This window comes from Nannospalax galili, unplaced genomic scaffold (assembly GCF_000622305.1).
Source record: "Nannospalax galili isolate Female #2095 unplaced genomic scaffold, S.galili_v1.0 scaffold95, whole genome shotgun sequence".
Taxonomy (NCBI): Eukaryota; Metazoa; Chordata; class Mammalia; order Rodentia; family Spalacidae; genus Nannospalax; species Nannospalax galili.
The window spans coordinates 11,471,011-11,489,014 of record NW_008342393.1 but is presented as its reverse complement, the minus strand read 5'-3'; the positions used below and the strand labels follow the sequence as shown (position 1 = coordinate 11,489,014).

The window sequence follows — 18,004 nt, the reverse complement described above, 5'->3', positions numbered from 1 at the left end:
CTGACCTCCACTCCACACCTGTGTTGTCACACACACACACACACACACACACACACACACACACAATGTTTAAAAAGAAATGATGAATGGTCTGTGAAACAGAAAATAAGCCAAAGCTTCAGAGAAATACTCTGAAATGACAACAGAATGTGCCTGACAGATCTGTTTACATGAAGTGAATATTGCATGCAGCGCTCTCAAAACCGAGCTCAGGAAGTCACATTGCAGAGGATAATTTCTGGCCTCAGGATAAAAGCTCATAGGATTCGGAGAGAAATATTTTAACAATCATTATTGCAAACTCCTAGTCAGACACACTTAACATCAAGCAGGGAGCCCTGTGCTTCAAAGCCTACAGGGCATCGGACTTGACAGGGCTTCCCTCAAAGAGGCAGGCTCTGCTGGGAGAGGTCAGTCAGCGGAGAGGCAGAGAGGAGCCAGGCACCATGGAGAAGCTGCTTGCACTGGTCCTCACTCTCACCCTGCTGGCTTTCTCCTCAGGTAGGTCTTACTCCAAGAACACAGCGTATTTCTACACCAATGAGATCACCTGCTCTAAGTGTTTTGGGTATTGAAAAATAGTTTTTTCATTTCAGATAATATATAGTGTAGATTGTCTAGAGATTTTGATGCTTTTGTGTTTGTTAGAGGAAGCTTCTTGTTAGAGTCATAAGGCATAAATCACCTTTTTGTCTGTGTGGTTTTTTGAGATAAGGTCTCACTGTAGCACTGGCTGGCTTGGAGTTTGCTGTATAGACCAGACTGGCCTCATAACTCACAGAGATCTGACTGCCTCTGCCTCTTGAGAACTAGGGTTAAAGGTATGAGCCATCTTGCTCAGCTAAATAACCATTTCTTTTTAAAGCCTTTAAATGTGTTTGAGTACTAATTTTCCAAAATGCTGCTAAACTTTCAATTATACCTTCTTGGTATAAGATCACTGAAGTTTGATATACTTTTATTATATTAGTATCTTTTAATGTTTGCCTGTGATTACCCCAAAAGAATTTTGTTACCATGTTTGCTCTGAGAGGAAGATATGATGATCGAGTTTAACATCGTCTTACTGTTATAGGCAAGAGAACGGGAAGAAAATAGGTTTAAAAACCATTTTCAGGTCTGGGGATGCAGCTCAGTTGGTGGGGTGCTTGCCTAGCATCCCCAGGACCCCATTAACTGGGTGTGGTGGCAAACACCTTTAATCCCATACAGATGGGAGGTGAGAAGTTTAGAAGTTCAAGGCATTCCAAAGTCATCCTAATTACACAATGAGTTCAAAGCCAGCCTGGGATATACTCGAGACCCTGCCTCAAAACAAAAACAAGCAAACAATTCATTACATAATGCCTACTTTAAAAGAAATGGACCAGAGCAGTAGGCAAATAGCTTTAAATTGTGGATCTTTTGCTTTGAGTTAACTCTAGTAGAAAAAAATTCCCTTGCCTTCTGGATTTCCACATCATTTGGGACATATTCTCTAGGAAAGAATCGAGATGAAACTTGCCAATTCTTTGCTCTGGACTGTGGAGATGGAGTGTGGACTCCTGGGCCTGGGAGTCCCTCAAAGCCCTTTCTAATTCTTTTCAGAGGCCTCTCCCATTCTGACGGAAAAGCAGGCCAAACAGCTTCTGAGGTCCCTGCGGCAGGACAGGCCCAGTAAACCTGGATTCCCTGACGAGCCAATGAGAGTGAGTGCTTGGCCCTGGCAATTTTAGAGAAGATGCTGTCTTCTGAGTGCTCATGCCTTCTGAAAAGAAACTGGGTACTCATCAAATCATGAGCTCGTGGGGAGGGGTTCTATTAGAGACACAGGTAACATGTATGATCTCAGCTTTTGTCCTATAGTATCCCTGTATCCCACCCCCCAGAGGTGTTGGTTCTCCTTAGTACAGAGTACTTAAAAATGGTGGGGCCAATGGGAGGGGTGACTCAGGATTCTGAGTGAGTTGCTGAACATCTCTTTCCTCTGGGATCTGGTTGCTAGGGAGCTGTTTCCTCTGGCTGAGGACAACCCACTGTGTCCACCTTGGCCCCAGGCAGGCTGGACTAGCATCCTCAATCAGTGATGGTCTCCCTGGGCAGAATCCTGCTGCCAGCTGCCTCTGATTATGGTTTTTGACCTCACCTCTGTTCTGTGGGTTGTGCCTAGTCTATCTGAACCAGGGCACTTATGATGGTTAATACTGATTATCAACTTGACAGGCTCTAGAATCATCTCTAAGACAAGTCTCTAGGCAAGTCTTTGATGGTTTCTAGATTGAGCTAATTGAGGTGGGAAGACCCACTCTAAATGTGGGCAATGCCATTGCATGGGTCCTGGACTATAGAGAGAGGAGAAAACAAGCCGAATGCCAGTTTTCATTTCTCTTTAGTTCCGGATGGTGGATACAAAGCGACCAGCTTCTTCCTGTTCCTCTTGCCCTTTTCACCATGATGAACTGGAACCCTCAAGCTGTGAGGCAAAATAAACTCTTTCTTCCTTAAGTTTCTTCTTGTTGGGCATTTTTATTATTATTATTATTATTGATCTTTTTGAGACAGGGTCTCACTGTAGCCCCAGCTGAACTTGCTATGTAGGTTAGGCTGGTCTTGAACTCACAACAGTCTGCCCACCTCTGCCTCCCGAGTGCTGGGACTGAAGGCGTGCACTACCACGCCCGACTTGAATATTTTATTATGTATTTATTTATTTTATTTAAAAATAATTTATTGAGAATTTCATACATGCATAAATATTTTATTTATTATTTTTATGTGTATGAGTGTTCTGCCTACATGTATATAAGTGCACCCATGTCATGCAATGCCCATGAAGGTCAGAAGAGGGCATCAGATCCCCTGGAACTGGAGGTATGGATGGTTGTTAGCCACCAGGTGGGTGCTAGGAATCGAACCCAGGTCCTCTGGAAGAACAACCAGTGCTCTTAACCACTGAGTCATCTCTCCAGACCATGTTGAATTTTTTTTTTTTTTTGAGACAGGGTCTCCCTGTAGCCCCAGCTGTCCTGGAACTCGCTATGTAGACCAGGCTGGCCTTGAACTCACAGAGATCCGCCTGCCTCTGCCTCCCAAGTGCATGTCGGATATTTCTAAAAAAATATTTTATTTATTATTTTTATTTTATGTGCATGAATGTATTGCTTGCATGTAGGTAGGTGCACCCATGACATACAATGCCTGAGGCAGTCAGGAGAGGGCGTATTTCTGCTTCATCCAAGTGAAGGCTCATCACAATGCCAACTTAGGATATCTGGGGTTGTTGTCTGGTGGTGGCTCTGTGGTCTAGGTTGGTCTCCTTCTTGGGTTCCTTCACTTGGGTGTCAGCTCAGTCTCTTTCTACCAGGTTTCTATGTTGAGGCTCAGAGGGACCTAAAGTCATACTTGCCTTCTCTCATTTCAGACTCATGGGCATAATTTGAGATGCCGTGAGGGTCAGAGGACAATTTGTAGGAGTCAGTCCTCTCCTTCCACCATGTGGGTCCTAGGGACTGAACTCATGTTTTCTGGGGTGGCAGCAAGTACTTTTACCTGCTGAGCCCTCTTGACAACCTGACCTTCTCCATTTTCTAACTCCTTGGGGAAGTTTCTTTACATTTCTACACTTCATTACTCATCTACAAAATGAAGATAATAAATCTTACTTCTATTGTTGTGGTATCATTGTATACACTAACATAAAATGACTTTTTCTTTTTTTTTTGGTCTTTTTGAGACAGGGTCTCCCTGTAGCCCCAGCTGTCCTGTCCTGGAACTCACTATGTAGACCAGGCTGGCCTTGAACTCACAGAGATCCACCTGCCTCTGCCTCCCGAGTGCTGGGATTAAAGGCATGCACCACCACGCCCGGCCTATAAAATGACTCCTTTATGAAGACATGGTAGCTCACAGTTCTTTGGACAGTGCTCAGTAGTGCTAGGTAGGAAGCAGTACTGGGGGAGGAAGTCTTGGTGCTGTGGAAGGCTAGGTGCTGTGGCTATGTGGAAGAGTCACCTGGTCTCTGCTCAAAGTCTAGTGAAGACAGAGAAATGAGATTTTAAGTGGCTTAAAGAAGATCCCAAGATTTTAACCTGGCAAAGGTGGAGGTGGCTTTTTTGGCAGAAGTAAAGGGTGGTTAGAATGTGTAGGGAGGGACATGAGGGGCCAGGGTTAGGTCAAACAGGGTTTGAGTGCCTTGGAGTTCATCTTGTGCTCAGAAGGGAACATAGGAAGGGCTTCCGGAGCTGGGGATGGGGGGTAGGGGGTGGACACATGGTCAGTGAAGCAGTTAGAAAGGAAAGGCTGGGGCTGGCAAGATGACTCAGCCGTTAAGAGCGCTGATTGCTGTTGCAGAGGTCCTGGGTTTGATTCCCAGTACCCACATGGTGACTAACAACCATCTGTAACTCCAGTTCCAGGGGAATCCAACGCCCTCTATTGACCTTTGTGGGCACTGCATGACAAGGGTGCACTTACACACGTGCAAACACACTCATACACATAAAATGAAAATAATAAATAAAGTATTAAGAAAAAAAAAGGAAAGGCCCAAAATTGAAGTCTGAGGACAGAGGAGGAGGAGCCTGAGGAGGCACAGAGCACTGGGAAGGGGACCAGGGAGGGGACAGAACAACAACAGAGGAGATGGATGTCTGAAGGGTGTGCTAGGGGCTCTATTTGGCCCTGTGCTCTTGGCTGCTGTCTGAGTGCTCTCCCTCCCCCTCCTCCTCCCTCTTCCCCTCCTCTTCTCCTCCTCCTCTTCTTCCTCTTTTTGTTTTTTTGAGATGAGGTCTCACATTGTAGCCCAAACTGGCCTATAATTCACTATGTAGCCCAAGCTGGCCTCAACCTTGTGGCTATCCTACTGCTTCTTTTTACCTCCCAAGTGCTGGCTTCTGGAAGGGTCATTCTTTTTTTTTTAATTTAAATAAATAATTTATTGAGAATTTCATACATGCATATAAGGTGTTTTGATCAAATCCATACCCACTCCCTCCCCTCCAAGTCCTCCCGTATCTCCCCATCACTTTTTTCTGATAACTTCGTGTATTCTTTCTTCTTCTTTGATTTATTTTTATGAGGATTTTGGCTACTCTAACACCCCCCTCCTTCTGAAGAGGTATCCCTAAAATCTTTTAAGGATTAGATACAAGCTCCCAAATACTTTCGACATTTTTGGCCTTTGGAACAGAGTATGTTGCTAAGAGGCCCAAGGACATTTTGACTTTTAGCCAAGAAACTGGATACTTTTCTTTGGGGTCTTTTTTTTTTGTCTTTTTGAGACAGGATCTCCTCGTAGCCCCAGCTGTCCTGGAACTCATTACGTAGACCAGGCTGGCCTCAAACTCACAAAGATCTGCCTGCCTCTGTCTCCCAAGTGCTGGGATTAAAGGTGTGCACTACCACGCCTGGCTTTTTTTTTTTTTTAATATTTTATTTCTGAGAGGCTGGTGTGTGCATGCCACAGCATGAACTTCTAGAGGTCAGAGGACAACTTGTAGGAGACAGTTCTCTCCTTTCACCATGTGAGTTCCAGGGATTGAACTCAGGTCCTCAGGCTTGGCTGAAGGCACCTTTACCTGCTGACCCATCTAGACTGCCTCTTGCTTAGTTAGTTAGTTGGTTAGTTAGTCGTTTGTTTGTTTTGGGGACAGGGTCTCCCTGTATCCACAGCTGGCCTGCAATTCACTATGTAGACCAGGCTGGCCTCAAACTCACAGAGAGCTGTCTTGGGGGTCTTTTTACCCTAACTGCTTAGCCAGTTCCTACCTTCTATTCTTATCACACCATCCTCTGAAGAGGTTACCCAACTTGCCAATAAGGAATCGGGATGCAAACTGCTCTGGCTTCTTCCATGCTGAATAGGAACACAGGGTGAGGCAATTGGAGTACCCCTTCAGTGGGTCTAAGACTCCCAAATTGCATAACTCTTATCTCAAAGGAGGAAAAGAAAGTCCTTGAAATCGTTGAGTAGGAGATGTGAAGGAGAAGTTAAGGCAAGAATAATTAGCATTATAAGTTCTGGACAGGGAACTTGAAAAAAGTCAGAACAGGGCAATTTTCAAATGTTCATATGAGAGTCCATTGGAGTTTCTTGAGAAGGGCTTCCAAAAGCATCCCTCTATTGGGTTCCTCATTTTTCTTTTGTCTCTGGAAAGGTCATTCTAAAAGCTTTTCACGGGTTCCAGAAGGCTGGGGAAGTGGGTCAAAGGGGCTTGGAAAAGCTGCTGCCACTCCAGGTAGCAGGTTCTGATATGCTAAAAAATCTGCCACTTGTATGTTTCTTCCTTCCTTCCTTCCTTCCTTCCTTCCTTCCTTCCTTCCTTCCTTCCTTCCTCCCTCCCTCCCTCCCTCCCTCCCTCCCTTCCTTTCTTCCTTCCCTCCATTTTTATTACATTTATTTATTTAGTGTATAGACATGTGCATGCCACTGTGTGTGTGGAGGTCAGAGGACAACTTGTGGGAGTTGATTCTCTCCTTCCAGTATGTCAGTCCTGGTGATCTAACTCAGGTCATCAGACTTTGTGGTAGGAGCGACTTTTACCCGCTGAGTCATTTCATTGGCCATTTTTTTTTTTTCTGAGACATAGTTTCATGCAATCCAGGTTGACCTCAAATTCAATATGCAGCCAGCATTGTCTTTTAACATCCAGTCCTCCTGCCTTCACCTCCCAAGTGCTGGTGTGTGCCACCTTACCTAGCAAATAAGTTATTTCTCCCCCTTTCTTCTTGCAGTAGGATTGAATCAAGACCTCATGTATGCTGGGCAAGTGCTCTACCACTGAACTACATCCCAGCCCTTCAGACAGCGTCTGCATCTGACTGTCTTGAGCTCTGTAGAGTAGTGGCCTTGGCATTGACTGAAGGCACTGTAGACCACCATCTGCAGATGTTTGAACCTCATTGGAGCTCGTTTTTTTCTCCCCAAACTGTGCTACACTTGGCTCTAAATGCTGTTTTGTATGGTTCTCTCCCTGCTCAGAAACTTCTGAGTACATTCCTTAACTGACCTTCTTTTCCTTGCTGGGGCTATCACCTGCCACAGCCTTGAGAATTTTCACAGCTGAATCTCAGTGCAAAGTATGGTGGCCCTGTGCTTGATTGAGACATCATGAGCTATCAGTGAGGCTGCGCCTTTGGCTATGTGAGGTCAGGGGCTGGTGGTCAGAACTATCCTGTGGGCTTACATAACCCAAGGGCAGAACCAATTCCTTTCTTGTCTTAACTTCTAGTTAAGACTGCCTTCCATCTTCCATCTTTGTATAAGTTGACAGCCATCTGTTTACAGATACCCCCTCTTTGGGAAAAAAGGGCAGGATGGACATACCATCCTGGGTATTTGAGATTTACCAATATTATATGCGTAGGTGTGTGTGTGTGTGTGTGTGTGTGTGTGTGTGTACGCAACTAGTATAAAAATAATTCGAGCTTTCCCTGGAGTAGCCCTCTCAACTGTAAAGGCGCTTGTGTTGATCATCTAGGTTGAGATAGAAATTCTTGCTACTCAATAGGGTCACAGAGGGCTGTCCAGGCTTCACCTGGGAGCTCATTAGACAGGCAGAACCCAGGTTGCTCCTCATGCCTCCTGGAGGTATGTCATGTTTGTGCAAGACCCCAGCCATGCCTGAGCACTTTTGAGTTAAGAAGTGCAAACTGGGCATGGTGATTGTGCTGGATAGCCTTAGTGTCAACTTGACACACCTGGATTGAGGGAGCCTCAACTGGGGAATTTCCTCCACTGGACTGGCCTGTGGCCATGTCTGTGGGGCATCATCTTGATTACTGAGTGATGTGGGAGGGCCCAGCCCACTGTGGGTGGTGCCACCCCTGGGCAGGTGGGCCTATGTTTTATAAGAAAGTTGCTTTGAGCAGGGACCAGGAGAGCAAGCCAGTAAAAAGCATTTCTCCATGGCTTGTGCTTCAGTTCCTGCCTCCAGGAGGCTAGCCTGTTCTACATAGTGAGTTCCAGGCAAGCTGGGGTGCCCCTTGCTCTTGTGTTGTGGCACACATGTGTTCTTTCTCTCTCTCTGGCTTTCTTTCACACACAGATGAAATAAATGTAATTAAAAAAAGAAAGAAGTGGCTTTGTCTCTGTTCCCTAAGACTAGGGCAAGTTCGTGCTTGTTTGTTTTAAAGATTTATTTATTTATTTAGTGCAACAGGGTCTCACTCTGTAGACCAGGTTGGCTTTGAACTCACAGAGATTTGCCTGCCTCTGCCTCCCAAGTACTGGTATTGAAAGTGTACTCCACTCTACCTGGCATCCTGTAATATTTTTGAAAAATTCTTTTTTAAAAATTATTGTATGTGTGTGCATAGGTCAGAGGGCATCTTTGTAGAGTTGGTCTCCTTCTACGTTTTCTTGGGTTATACGGATTGAATTCAGGACTATTGAGCCTTTACCCTCTGAGCCATCTTTTTTGTTTGTTGTTTGTTTTTTGAGACAGGGTTTCCCAGCAGCTCCAGTTGGCCTGGAACATGCCATGTAGACCAGGCTGGCCTTGATTTCACAGAGATCTACCTGCCTCTGCCTCTCGAGTACTGAGATTAAAGGGGTCTGTCACCTTGCCCTGTTCCTCTGAGCCATCTTGCTGGCTTAGTTTTTTACATTCTTTTAAAAATTAAAAAAAATTGTGTGTAAGTGCACCATGTGTGTAATGACTGTGGAGGCCAGAAGAGGTCATTGAATCACCTGGAACTGGAGCTACAGACAGCTAGCTACCATGTCTGTGCTGGTAACCAAACCCATGTCCTCCGTAAGAGCAGCCAGTGTTCTTTACTGCTGAGTCATCTCTCCAGCCCATTTCCTATATTCTTGACAACATGGGGTATCATCAAATTCTTCATATAAAACTTTTTAAATGGAGAGGAACTTTTGAAGGTAAACTTGGCCTATGTGTGTGTGTGTGTGTGTGTGTGTGTGTGTGTGTGTGTGTGTAGAAAGTTGCCAAACAAAAATGACAATATTTCTGAGTGATAAGATTTGGGACCAATTTTCCCCTTCATCTATATAGCTTATGTAGTTTATGTGTGTTCATTTCTTAGGGCTGCTTTACTGAGGTGTGTCGTTTAGAACAATAGAAATTTATTCACTGACATCCCAGGAAGCCGGAAGTTTGCAGTCAAGCGTTGGTGGAGTTAATTCCTGTATCTGTCCCTCCCCTTTCTCCTAGCTTCTGGTGGTGGTTGGAAGTCCTTGCTGGATCTCAGCACATGGCTGTGTTGCGCCAACCTGTCTTCTGTCACATGATTTTCTTCCTGTGTGATTCTGTGTCCACAATACCCATCTTTTTTTTTTTTTTTTCAGTGTTAGAATGTCTTACCTTTGTTTCTGGTTACTGTGCTAAAATACCCTGACAAAAGCAACTTGGGGTGGGGGCCTGGCTGTTCAGGTGGCTCAGTAGGCAAAGGCACTTGCTGCTAAGCCTGACTACCCGAGTTTGATTCCTGGACCTACATGATGGAAGGAGGCAATTGACTCCCAAGCGTTGGTGGAGTTAATTCCTTGCACATGCATGCTATGACTTCCACATGTGTGCTATGGCATGTGCTTGCCTACTCACCCCTACTCAATAAAGAAATAAATAGATAAGTAATGGGGAAAAGGCAATTTTGGGGGCAAGGGGTTTATTTTAGCTCATAACTTCAGGTTACAACCTTGTTGGGAAGTCAAGGTGACAGGACCTTAAGTAGCCAGTCATATCCACAGTCAACAGAGAATGAAGGCTGCATGCTTACCAGTGCTCAGGTCATTTCCTCTACTCTCACTACAGTCCATGACCCGAACTTAGGGAATGATGCCACCCACAATGGGTAGATCTTCCCACCTCAGTTAAGACAATCCCCCCAGACAAACCTATAAGCTAAGCTGACTGAGACAATCCCTTACCAAGACAAAGAAAGTGGTTTGTCACTGAGCTTTCTCTCCAGTCTTTCACATTTCCCTCTTTTAAAAATTATTTTATTTTATGTGTATAAACGTTTTGCTTGCACGTATGTAAGTGCAATGCCTACAGAGGCCAGAAGAGGTTGTCAGATCCCCTGGAATTGGAGTTACAGTTAGCCATCATGTGGGTGCTGGGAACTGAACCCAGGTCCTCTGCAAAAGCAGCCAGTGCTCTTAACTGCTGAGTGGTTTCTCCAGTCCCACATTTCTCTCTTCTTAAGAAGATACCAGCCATTAGATTTAGGACATACTCTAATCCATGACCTCATCTTTAACTTGATAACATCTGTAAAGATTCATTTTCCAAAACAAAGGGTCACATACATATGTTCTAAGTGGATGCGAATTTTGGGGGCAGGCTATTTAAGCTGTCAGTTAAAAACTGTAGCAGGCATCTGCATGATTCCCACAAGATCCTGTTGTTAGCAGTGGACAACAGCTGGCATGCCTAAACCCTGCTCACTGGCTCTCCATCTTGGCCAAGTTGCTTAAACTTTTTGAGTCTCAGTTTCCTCAGCTAGAAAAGGAGGGAATAATAATGACCTCCCAGGCTTGTTGTGAGGATGAAGTGAGAGAATGTGTGCCAGTGCTCAGCACAGTACCCAGGGTCTACTAATGATTCTTCTTAAAGAAGGAGCAGCTGAGCAAATAATTCTTTTTTTTTAACTGATATTTTTTTGTGTGTATTTCATACAGAACATCCCAAACAATCTTATTCATCTTTATACCTGTTTCCCAAATGGCACCCTCCCATAGCCTCCCCTCAGTAAATAATTCTTAAATAAAATAAAACCCTCCCCACCACTCTGCCAAGGTAACTGATGTTCAATCACCCAGAGCTTCTTGTTGCTTCAAATGAGAACTTAGCACCTTTTCAAGATGGCCCCCTTTGCTTGCAGTGCCCTTCCCTCTGAGCTCCATCTGGCTTCCTTTCCATCTTTCTCAGTGCCTCAGTGTGTGTGTGTGTGTGTGTGTATGATTGAGAGATTACATTCACATAATTTTATTGCAGTATATGTTTTTACTTTTGTGTGTGTATATGTGTGGATGTATATGGTGTTATGGGGTGCATGTTTGTGTCCTTTTATGTGTGTGCTCATGTGTTTCTTTTATGTGTGTGTAGTCCAGAGGTGAACCTTGGGTGTCACTCTCCAAGAACCATCTTCTTTATATTTCGAGACAGGGTCTCTTACTGGCCTGGAACTTACCAAGTAGTCTAGGCAGGTTGACCGGTGGTGAGCCTCAGAGATCTGACTGTCTTGGCCTCCCCAGTTGGGATTATAAGCATATACCACCATAACTGGCTTTTTTGTGTGAGTTCTAGGGACTGAGCCCAGGTTCTTTGCAAACACTGTACTGACTAAGCATACGCCCCAGTCCAGGGAATTCTGTTTTTATTCCGCCAGCTTTTGTTCATTGTTATAGAGAAGTGCAGTGGCTTCCTCTCCATGCAGATCCACTCAGCCTCCCTTGGGAGGCACACAGGTCCTTTCCTGAGTGTTGGCAAGCTCTTACTATTTCCCTAGTCCCACAGTATATACTTTTAGTTGCTCTACTTTATTGGCATTGATTTCTGGTTTTTAAAGGATTTATTTTTATTTATGTGGATGTGTGTTCTGTGTATGCTCAATGAGACCAGAGGAGGGTATTGGATGCCCTGGACCTGGAGTTATAGGTGGTTATGAGCTGCCTGACCTGGGAACCTAACTTGGGTTCTCTGGAAGAGCAGCAAGTGCTCTTAACTGCTGAGTCCTCTCTCTAGGCTCTGTCATGGATGTCTTACTTGGCCCAATTTTTGATTTTGTTCTTTGAGACAGGGTCTTCCTATAACCCCAGCTGGCCAGGAACTTGCTATGTAGACCAGACTGGCTTTGAACTCACAGAGATCCACCTGCCTCTGCCTCCCAAGTGCTGGGATTAAAGGCCTGTGCCACTACGCCCGGCACTTAGCCCAGTTTGTAAATTAAATTTTATCATAGACCTGTATGTATAGGAAAAACCATAGTATATCTAAGTTCAGCACTAGTTGCAGTTTCAGACTTTCACTAGGGGGCTGAGAAGGTATGTCCTATAGATAAGAGAGACTGACTAGTCTATGCATCCATAAAACAATGCTGTTGGGCTGGGTATGTGACACAGGCTTTTAATCCCAGAACTTGGGAAACAGAGGCAGGCAGGTTTCTAAGAGTTTGAGGCCAGCTTGGGCTAAGTGGTGAGTTCCAGGCCAGTCAGGGCTACCCAGTGAGACCCTATCTCAAAACAAAACAAAGAAACAAACAAACCAACCAACCAACCAACCAACAAACACACACACACACACACACACACACACACACACAGTGCTGTATACTTATATAAACATATATACCTGTGACTGTGAAAATGGCCGAGAGAGATGATAGATTGACTTTTATCTCTACCATCTGACTGAGGATTGCATGTGGTACTGTGGTGGACTTTAAACTTGATTTTTGAATTTTATTTCTTTATAAAGAATATATATATATATGAGACAGAATACCACTGGTCTGGAACTGACTATGTAGTACAGTCTGGTCTTAAACTTACAGACTGCCTCTGCCTCCTTAGTGCTGGGATTAAAGGCATGCACCATCTTGCCCACCCCAAGATTTGTATTTTTATTGTACTTTTATTTTTAAAAATAAAATGGAGGTACCCAGGCAGGCCAGAGGTGTTGGATTCCCCAGAGTTGGAGTTACTGGTGGTTGTGAGTGACCTGGGCACTGAACTTGGGTCCTCTGCAAGAGCAGTATGAGCTCTTAACTGTTGAGCTCATCTCCATCCCTGATGAAACTTTTTTTTTTTGTGTGTGTGGTGCTAGAGATCAAATCCAGGCCTTGTGCGTGTCGAACAAGCACTCTATCAGTGAGCCCTTCTTCATATTATTATAGACTCTTTGTAATTATAATGTTGCTGACTTATCCTCTTGTATTAGTTGGCATATTTCTACTTTAATTGGAAACAACACTCTAAAATGGTTTTGTTTAAATTTTTAAATAAATTAAGTAACCAATTAATTTGTGTGTGTGTGTGTGTGTGTGTGTGTGTGTGTGTGTGTGCAGATACCACAGCGTGCATGTGGAGGTCAGAGGACAATTTGTGGGAGTCAATTCTCTCCTTCTAGTTTGTGGGTCCCTGGGCTTACACTAAGGTTGAAGGCATGGTGGGAAATGTCTTTACCCACTGAGCCATCTCACCGGCCCTAAACTTTTTTTCTTTGCATAAACTGCTTTGCTATGGTTATATTTATAGAAAACAGATTAAACCGAGGACACGAACATCTTTTAAGCTTTTTGTATATACTATCGAATTACTTTACAAAAGCACTTTGACAGTTTATGTTCCTCTTCCAAGACAGTGTTCTGGTAGAGGCTTTAAGGAAAACTATGATGAGAGCAAGGTGCTGGAGCTCAAGTTGGACACCAGGCCGCTGCTGGTGAAGCAAGGGGCGAGCAGGAATAAAAGATGCCATGTAGGGTCCGTGTGGACACTTCAGTGCTATTCACAAGCATTGGTCTGTGAGAAGCAGCTATATGGGGTGACCGTGTGTTTCATGGTCTCCCGTGGCACCTGCCTTTGTCCCCATCTCTTCTGTTCCTCACTGCTTGGCGAATGCTCCTCACCCTCTTTTGGAGAGGCTTTCTGCATATCTCCCCTCTTCCTTCAACAAAACACTCACAGCACAAGATGGCCATTTTATAGACTCTAAAAAATATTTTATTTATTATTTTATTTTATGTGTATGAGGGTATTGCCTGCATGTGCGTAAGTGCTCCTGTGTTGTACAATGCTCATGAAGGTCAGAAGAGGGCATTGGATCCCCTGGAACAGGAGTTACGGATGGTTGTTAGCCATCATGTGGGTGCTGGGAACTGAACCCTTGTCGTTTTTGAGTACAGCTAGTGATCTTAACCGCTGAACCATCTCTCCAGCCCTGTGACTTTATATTTTTATGTTTTTCCTACTAGACTGTTCTAAATGACTTGAAGAGATGGACAGTTTGTTTCACTTCTGGATCCCCAGCACCACCCCACCTTGGCATTTACCAAATACTTGTTATATTTATTTCCATTTCTTTCTCTGCTTTTCTCTGGGGGTGGGTGGGGGGGCTGGATTCTGTGGGGTATAACTCTACCATAGAACCTGGGTTTGTTTCAAAGAAATCTTTTCTATTGCCTCATTTAGACTCATTAAACTTCTCTTAATCTTCTCAAATTTTAGGGAAGAAATTGTTTGCCAATTGTCAGGGAGAGCCATGGAAATTCTTTAAAAAAAGATGACATCCAGGCGTCAGTGATGTCTCTGGTGACTGTATTCATAAGCACTTGTATACCCTGGGAATTCGCCTTCCTAGGAAACTGGCCATTTTGGCTTGTGTTTCTTTCAGGAATGTTCTTACCGGGCATGTATAAATCATGTTAGCTCTATGGTAAGTAGCCTTTGTAAAATATGCTTTAATGTTCAGCCCCTTGACAAATGTCCTAGAAACTCTATTACCTTCTTGTTCCCTGTGATCTCAAAGATGGTCCAGAGTAACTGAGATGTCAATTGCACTCAGCACAGATCTACCTTCTTGGGGGTGTGGAGTGTGGGGTCCCAGGGCAGTTAACTTCTGAGCCATCCTCTAGCCCATGTGATTATCTTGCTTTTACTAATGAACAAAACAACCTTCCAAATGTCAATGGACCTGTAATTCTGGCCAAATGTCACAAGAAAGGATAGTGACATCTTGGAAAAAGTTTGTCCTGATATTTGGTAGATGGTCTGCTTGGGAACTCTCAGGTCAGGCCAGGCTCTGATGGGCATTTGATTTCATTATCACACTCCAGTGCCACAGCAAGCTTTATGTGCAATTCCCTTCCAACAACCAGGAAATGATTTACTTACATCATTACAATGGGCTTTTGACACGGAACACAGATATTAGTTTTTGTTTTGTTTAATTTCTTCCCCTCCCTAGAGAAAACAAATCTAAAGAAATTAAAACCTGTTTTCCATCTCCCCCTTCTTTCTCAGTCCAGGAACATTTGAGATGATCATTAATGCTGGGTCATTTCTAACTCGGCCAATGCAATTGTTGAATTTGTGGTTTTTAGCAGATTTGTAGTTTGGCTTTTCATCTTTGACTAATGACTGCTTTTAGGCCTTTGTGGCATATTCATTTCCCTAACATTTTAAATAAATACTGAAGTGTCATGGAAACCAGTGCTGGCTTCTTTCTTGCTCTCGGTGTGTGTCTCTTTTGGTGGTTTTTCTTCAGTGATGACTTCAGCTGCTGTTTAGGAGTGTGAAATAGATACTGCCTTTTGATTTTATGTACATTTGGCTTGGGCTATTAAAACAAGAAGATTGACATGGATGGTGAGGAACCTTCCACGGAGGACATAGTAAGAAGACAGAGAAAGAGAAAAAAACAAGCCTTTTCATATACTCATTTATACATTTCTTCAGTGAGCTTCACTGAGGTCCTACTATGTGCCTGGCATTAAGCCATACACTCAGTGTACTGTGGTTGTTGCCATAAAAAACTAATGGGTTGCATGAGGTAGCATGTGTCATAGTCCTCACTATTAAAGAAGCAGAGGATCACCTGAGCTTAAGAGCTCAGGAGCTTGTGTGTGTGTGTGTGTGTGTGTGTGTGTGTGTTTAATGAAACATCCCTTTTTCACAACCCAACTCTGCAGAGATAATTGTTAATGTCTGGATATAGACCTCTTTTTAAAATATTTTATTTTTAAAATTATGCATATGTATGTGTGTGTGTGTGTGTGTGTGTGTGTGTGTGTGTGTGAGTATGTACATGTGAGTGTAGTGTGTGCAGAGGTCAGAAGAGGGGGTAGAATCCCTGGAACTGGAGTTACAGTTGGTTATGAGCTACTGGATATGGGTACTGAGAACTGAATTTAGGCCCCCTGGAAGAAAAGCAAGTGCTCTTAACTGTTGAGCCATCTCTTCAGCCCCAAATCTAAGAGTTTGAGACCATCTTGAGTAATGTAGCAAGATACGATCTCTTTCAAACACAAAATGAGGGCTGGGGATTATGACTCAGTGGTAGATTGCTTGCCTGATAAGCATAAGGCCCTGGGTTCAGTCCCCAGCACCAAAACCAAACCAAAGCAAGGTGAACCAAAACAAGGCTGGACAGTCTGTTGAGAGGAACATGGATTCAACAGGTTAGGATGCAAATAAATTTAATTATAAAACATCGTGCTTACCACTGGTGGCATTTGTTCAGGCCACCATGATGTCATCAGCATCTGGAAATACTGGGAGGCTGCAGGACTCACAGTAGCAGATGCATGTTTTCCAGCTTTTGATTTCTTCCTGAAACTTCCAATCATCATTTAAATATTTTATTATTTTATTTTATGTGTATGTGTATATTGCCTGCATGTAGGTAAGTGCACCCATGTCGTGCAATGCCCGCAGAGGACAGAAGAGGCTGTTGGATCCCCTGGAACTGGAGTTACAGACAGTTAACTGCCATGTGGGTGCTGGGATTTGAACCCGGGTCCCCTGCAAGAACAGCCAGTGTTCTTAATTTCAGCTGCTGAGACATTTCTTTAGCCCCCAACCATCATTTAACAGCAAGTACTGTGAATTGTTTTCCTGGAGTGGCAGGCTCACCTGGTCATTTTCAAGATGTTTCCCAGAGAGAAGAGACAGTCCGCAGAATGGGAGAAAAATCTTTGCCAACTATATATCCACCAGGGGATTAGTATCTAGAATCCAGAAAGAACTCCCCAAACATAACATCCCAACCACCGAATCATCCAAAGGGCTAATGAGCTCAATAGACAGTTTCAAAAGAAGAAATTCAGATGACTAACAAGTAGTAGACATCCTTAGCTACAGACCACCGAGGGAACACAGCACACTTTGAGGAATGCTGTTCTGGTCTTTTATTCTATAAAATGTCACTGAAAGTTGCCTGGGCACCAGAACCAGAGAAAGATGCTTAGCTTCCACAACCTCACAGTATACTCAGATCTCACTTAGGGGATCGTAGTAAACTTAGCACCTAACATTACTGGATTCCTACCATGTGTCAGGAATGGGGTAGGGGCAAGGATCCATAACATCAGTGCCCATTAGGAAACTTGAGAAAATCGAATAGAGCCTTTTTGTAAAGATGTGGGCAGAATTCATGTAGTGCATCGAGAAATGATAAAGGCTCAAGGGGCTAGGAGAAGTGAGGAATTGGGTGGTTCTTGGAAACTGAGAGAATAGCCCTCAAGAGCTGTATCTTCAGGAGAGGACTGCTGGGGTACCCAGATATTCCCCTCTCTTCCTATCCTCTGATTCCCAGCCAGTGGCTTCCACTAGCCATATCCAGCTGAGAAACCACAGGACAAAGGTGCTATCTGTGATTACTGCTCATCCTGGTCACAGGGCCAAGTGAAAGAGTGGGGAGCACAGATCTGAGGGGAATGGGCACAGGCTACTTATCTGGGATAGAACATTATTCATATTCTCTCATTTAATCTGATTAACATCTTGCATATGGGCAGATTGGGGCTGGAGAGGCAAGGTGACATCGGCAGGGGCTGGATTAGAAGGAGCTGCAACCTCAGTCTCAGCACCACATGGCCTGACAAACAGGCAGGAAGGTGGCATGGGTCTTCCTTTCAGTGCCTGCTTCCACAGAACAGTTCAACACCTAATACACTGCAGGGACTGCTGCTCCTTACTTTAGGACTCTATGGTGACTTCCTGTTTCTCCCAAGCACTGTTCTTCTGGATAGACACCTTGGGTAGGGCAGAAACTCAGCCCCACACCCACAAACACGTCCCATAAGAAGCTGGGGGATAGGGTTGGGTTCCACAAGGAACATTCTTATTATCCACCTTCCACCTCAGCTGACCCTGAGACTCCCTGCTAGACCAGTGAGTACATTTTGATGAGTTAAATGAAAATACAGTGATAGCCAAACAAACAGCATGGGGGAAAGAAAAGAAACCCAGAAAAGTTAGAAGCTTCTTAATTCATCCCAGGGACTGTTTTTCCTTTTTACAATATTAAAAAAATTTTATTTATTCTTTTTATTTTATGTGTATGAA

At 44.0% G+C, this 18,004-nt stretch overlaps 1 protein-coding gene across 1 annotated transcript in view; it reads left to right on the top strand.

Moving 5' to 3' along the window:
* The first annotated feature begins 446 nt into the window (after nucleotides 1-446).
* Nucleotides 447-18,004, top strand: part of CUNH17orf67 (chromosome unknown C17orf67 homolog) — a 25,477-nt gene continuing 7,919 nt past the window's right edge. Inside the window, exons 1-2 of the mRNA XM_008838437.2 lie at nucleotides 447-501; nucleotides 1,588-1,688. Coding sequence (XP_008836659.1) covers nucleotides 447-501; nucleotides 1,588-1,688 — 156 coding nt within the window. The remainder of the gene's footprint in view (nucleotides 502-1,587; nucleotides 1,689-18,004) is intronic.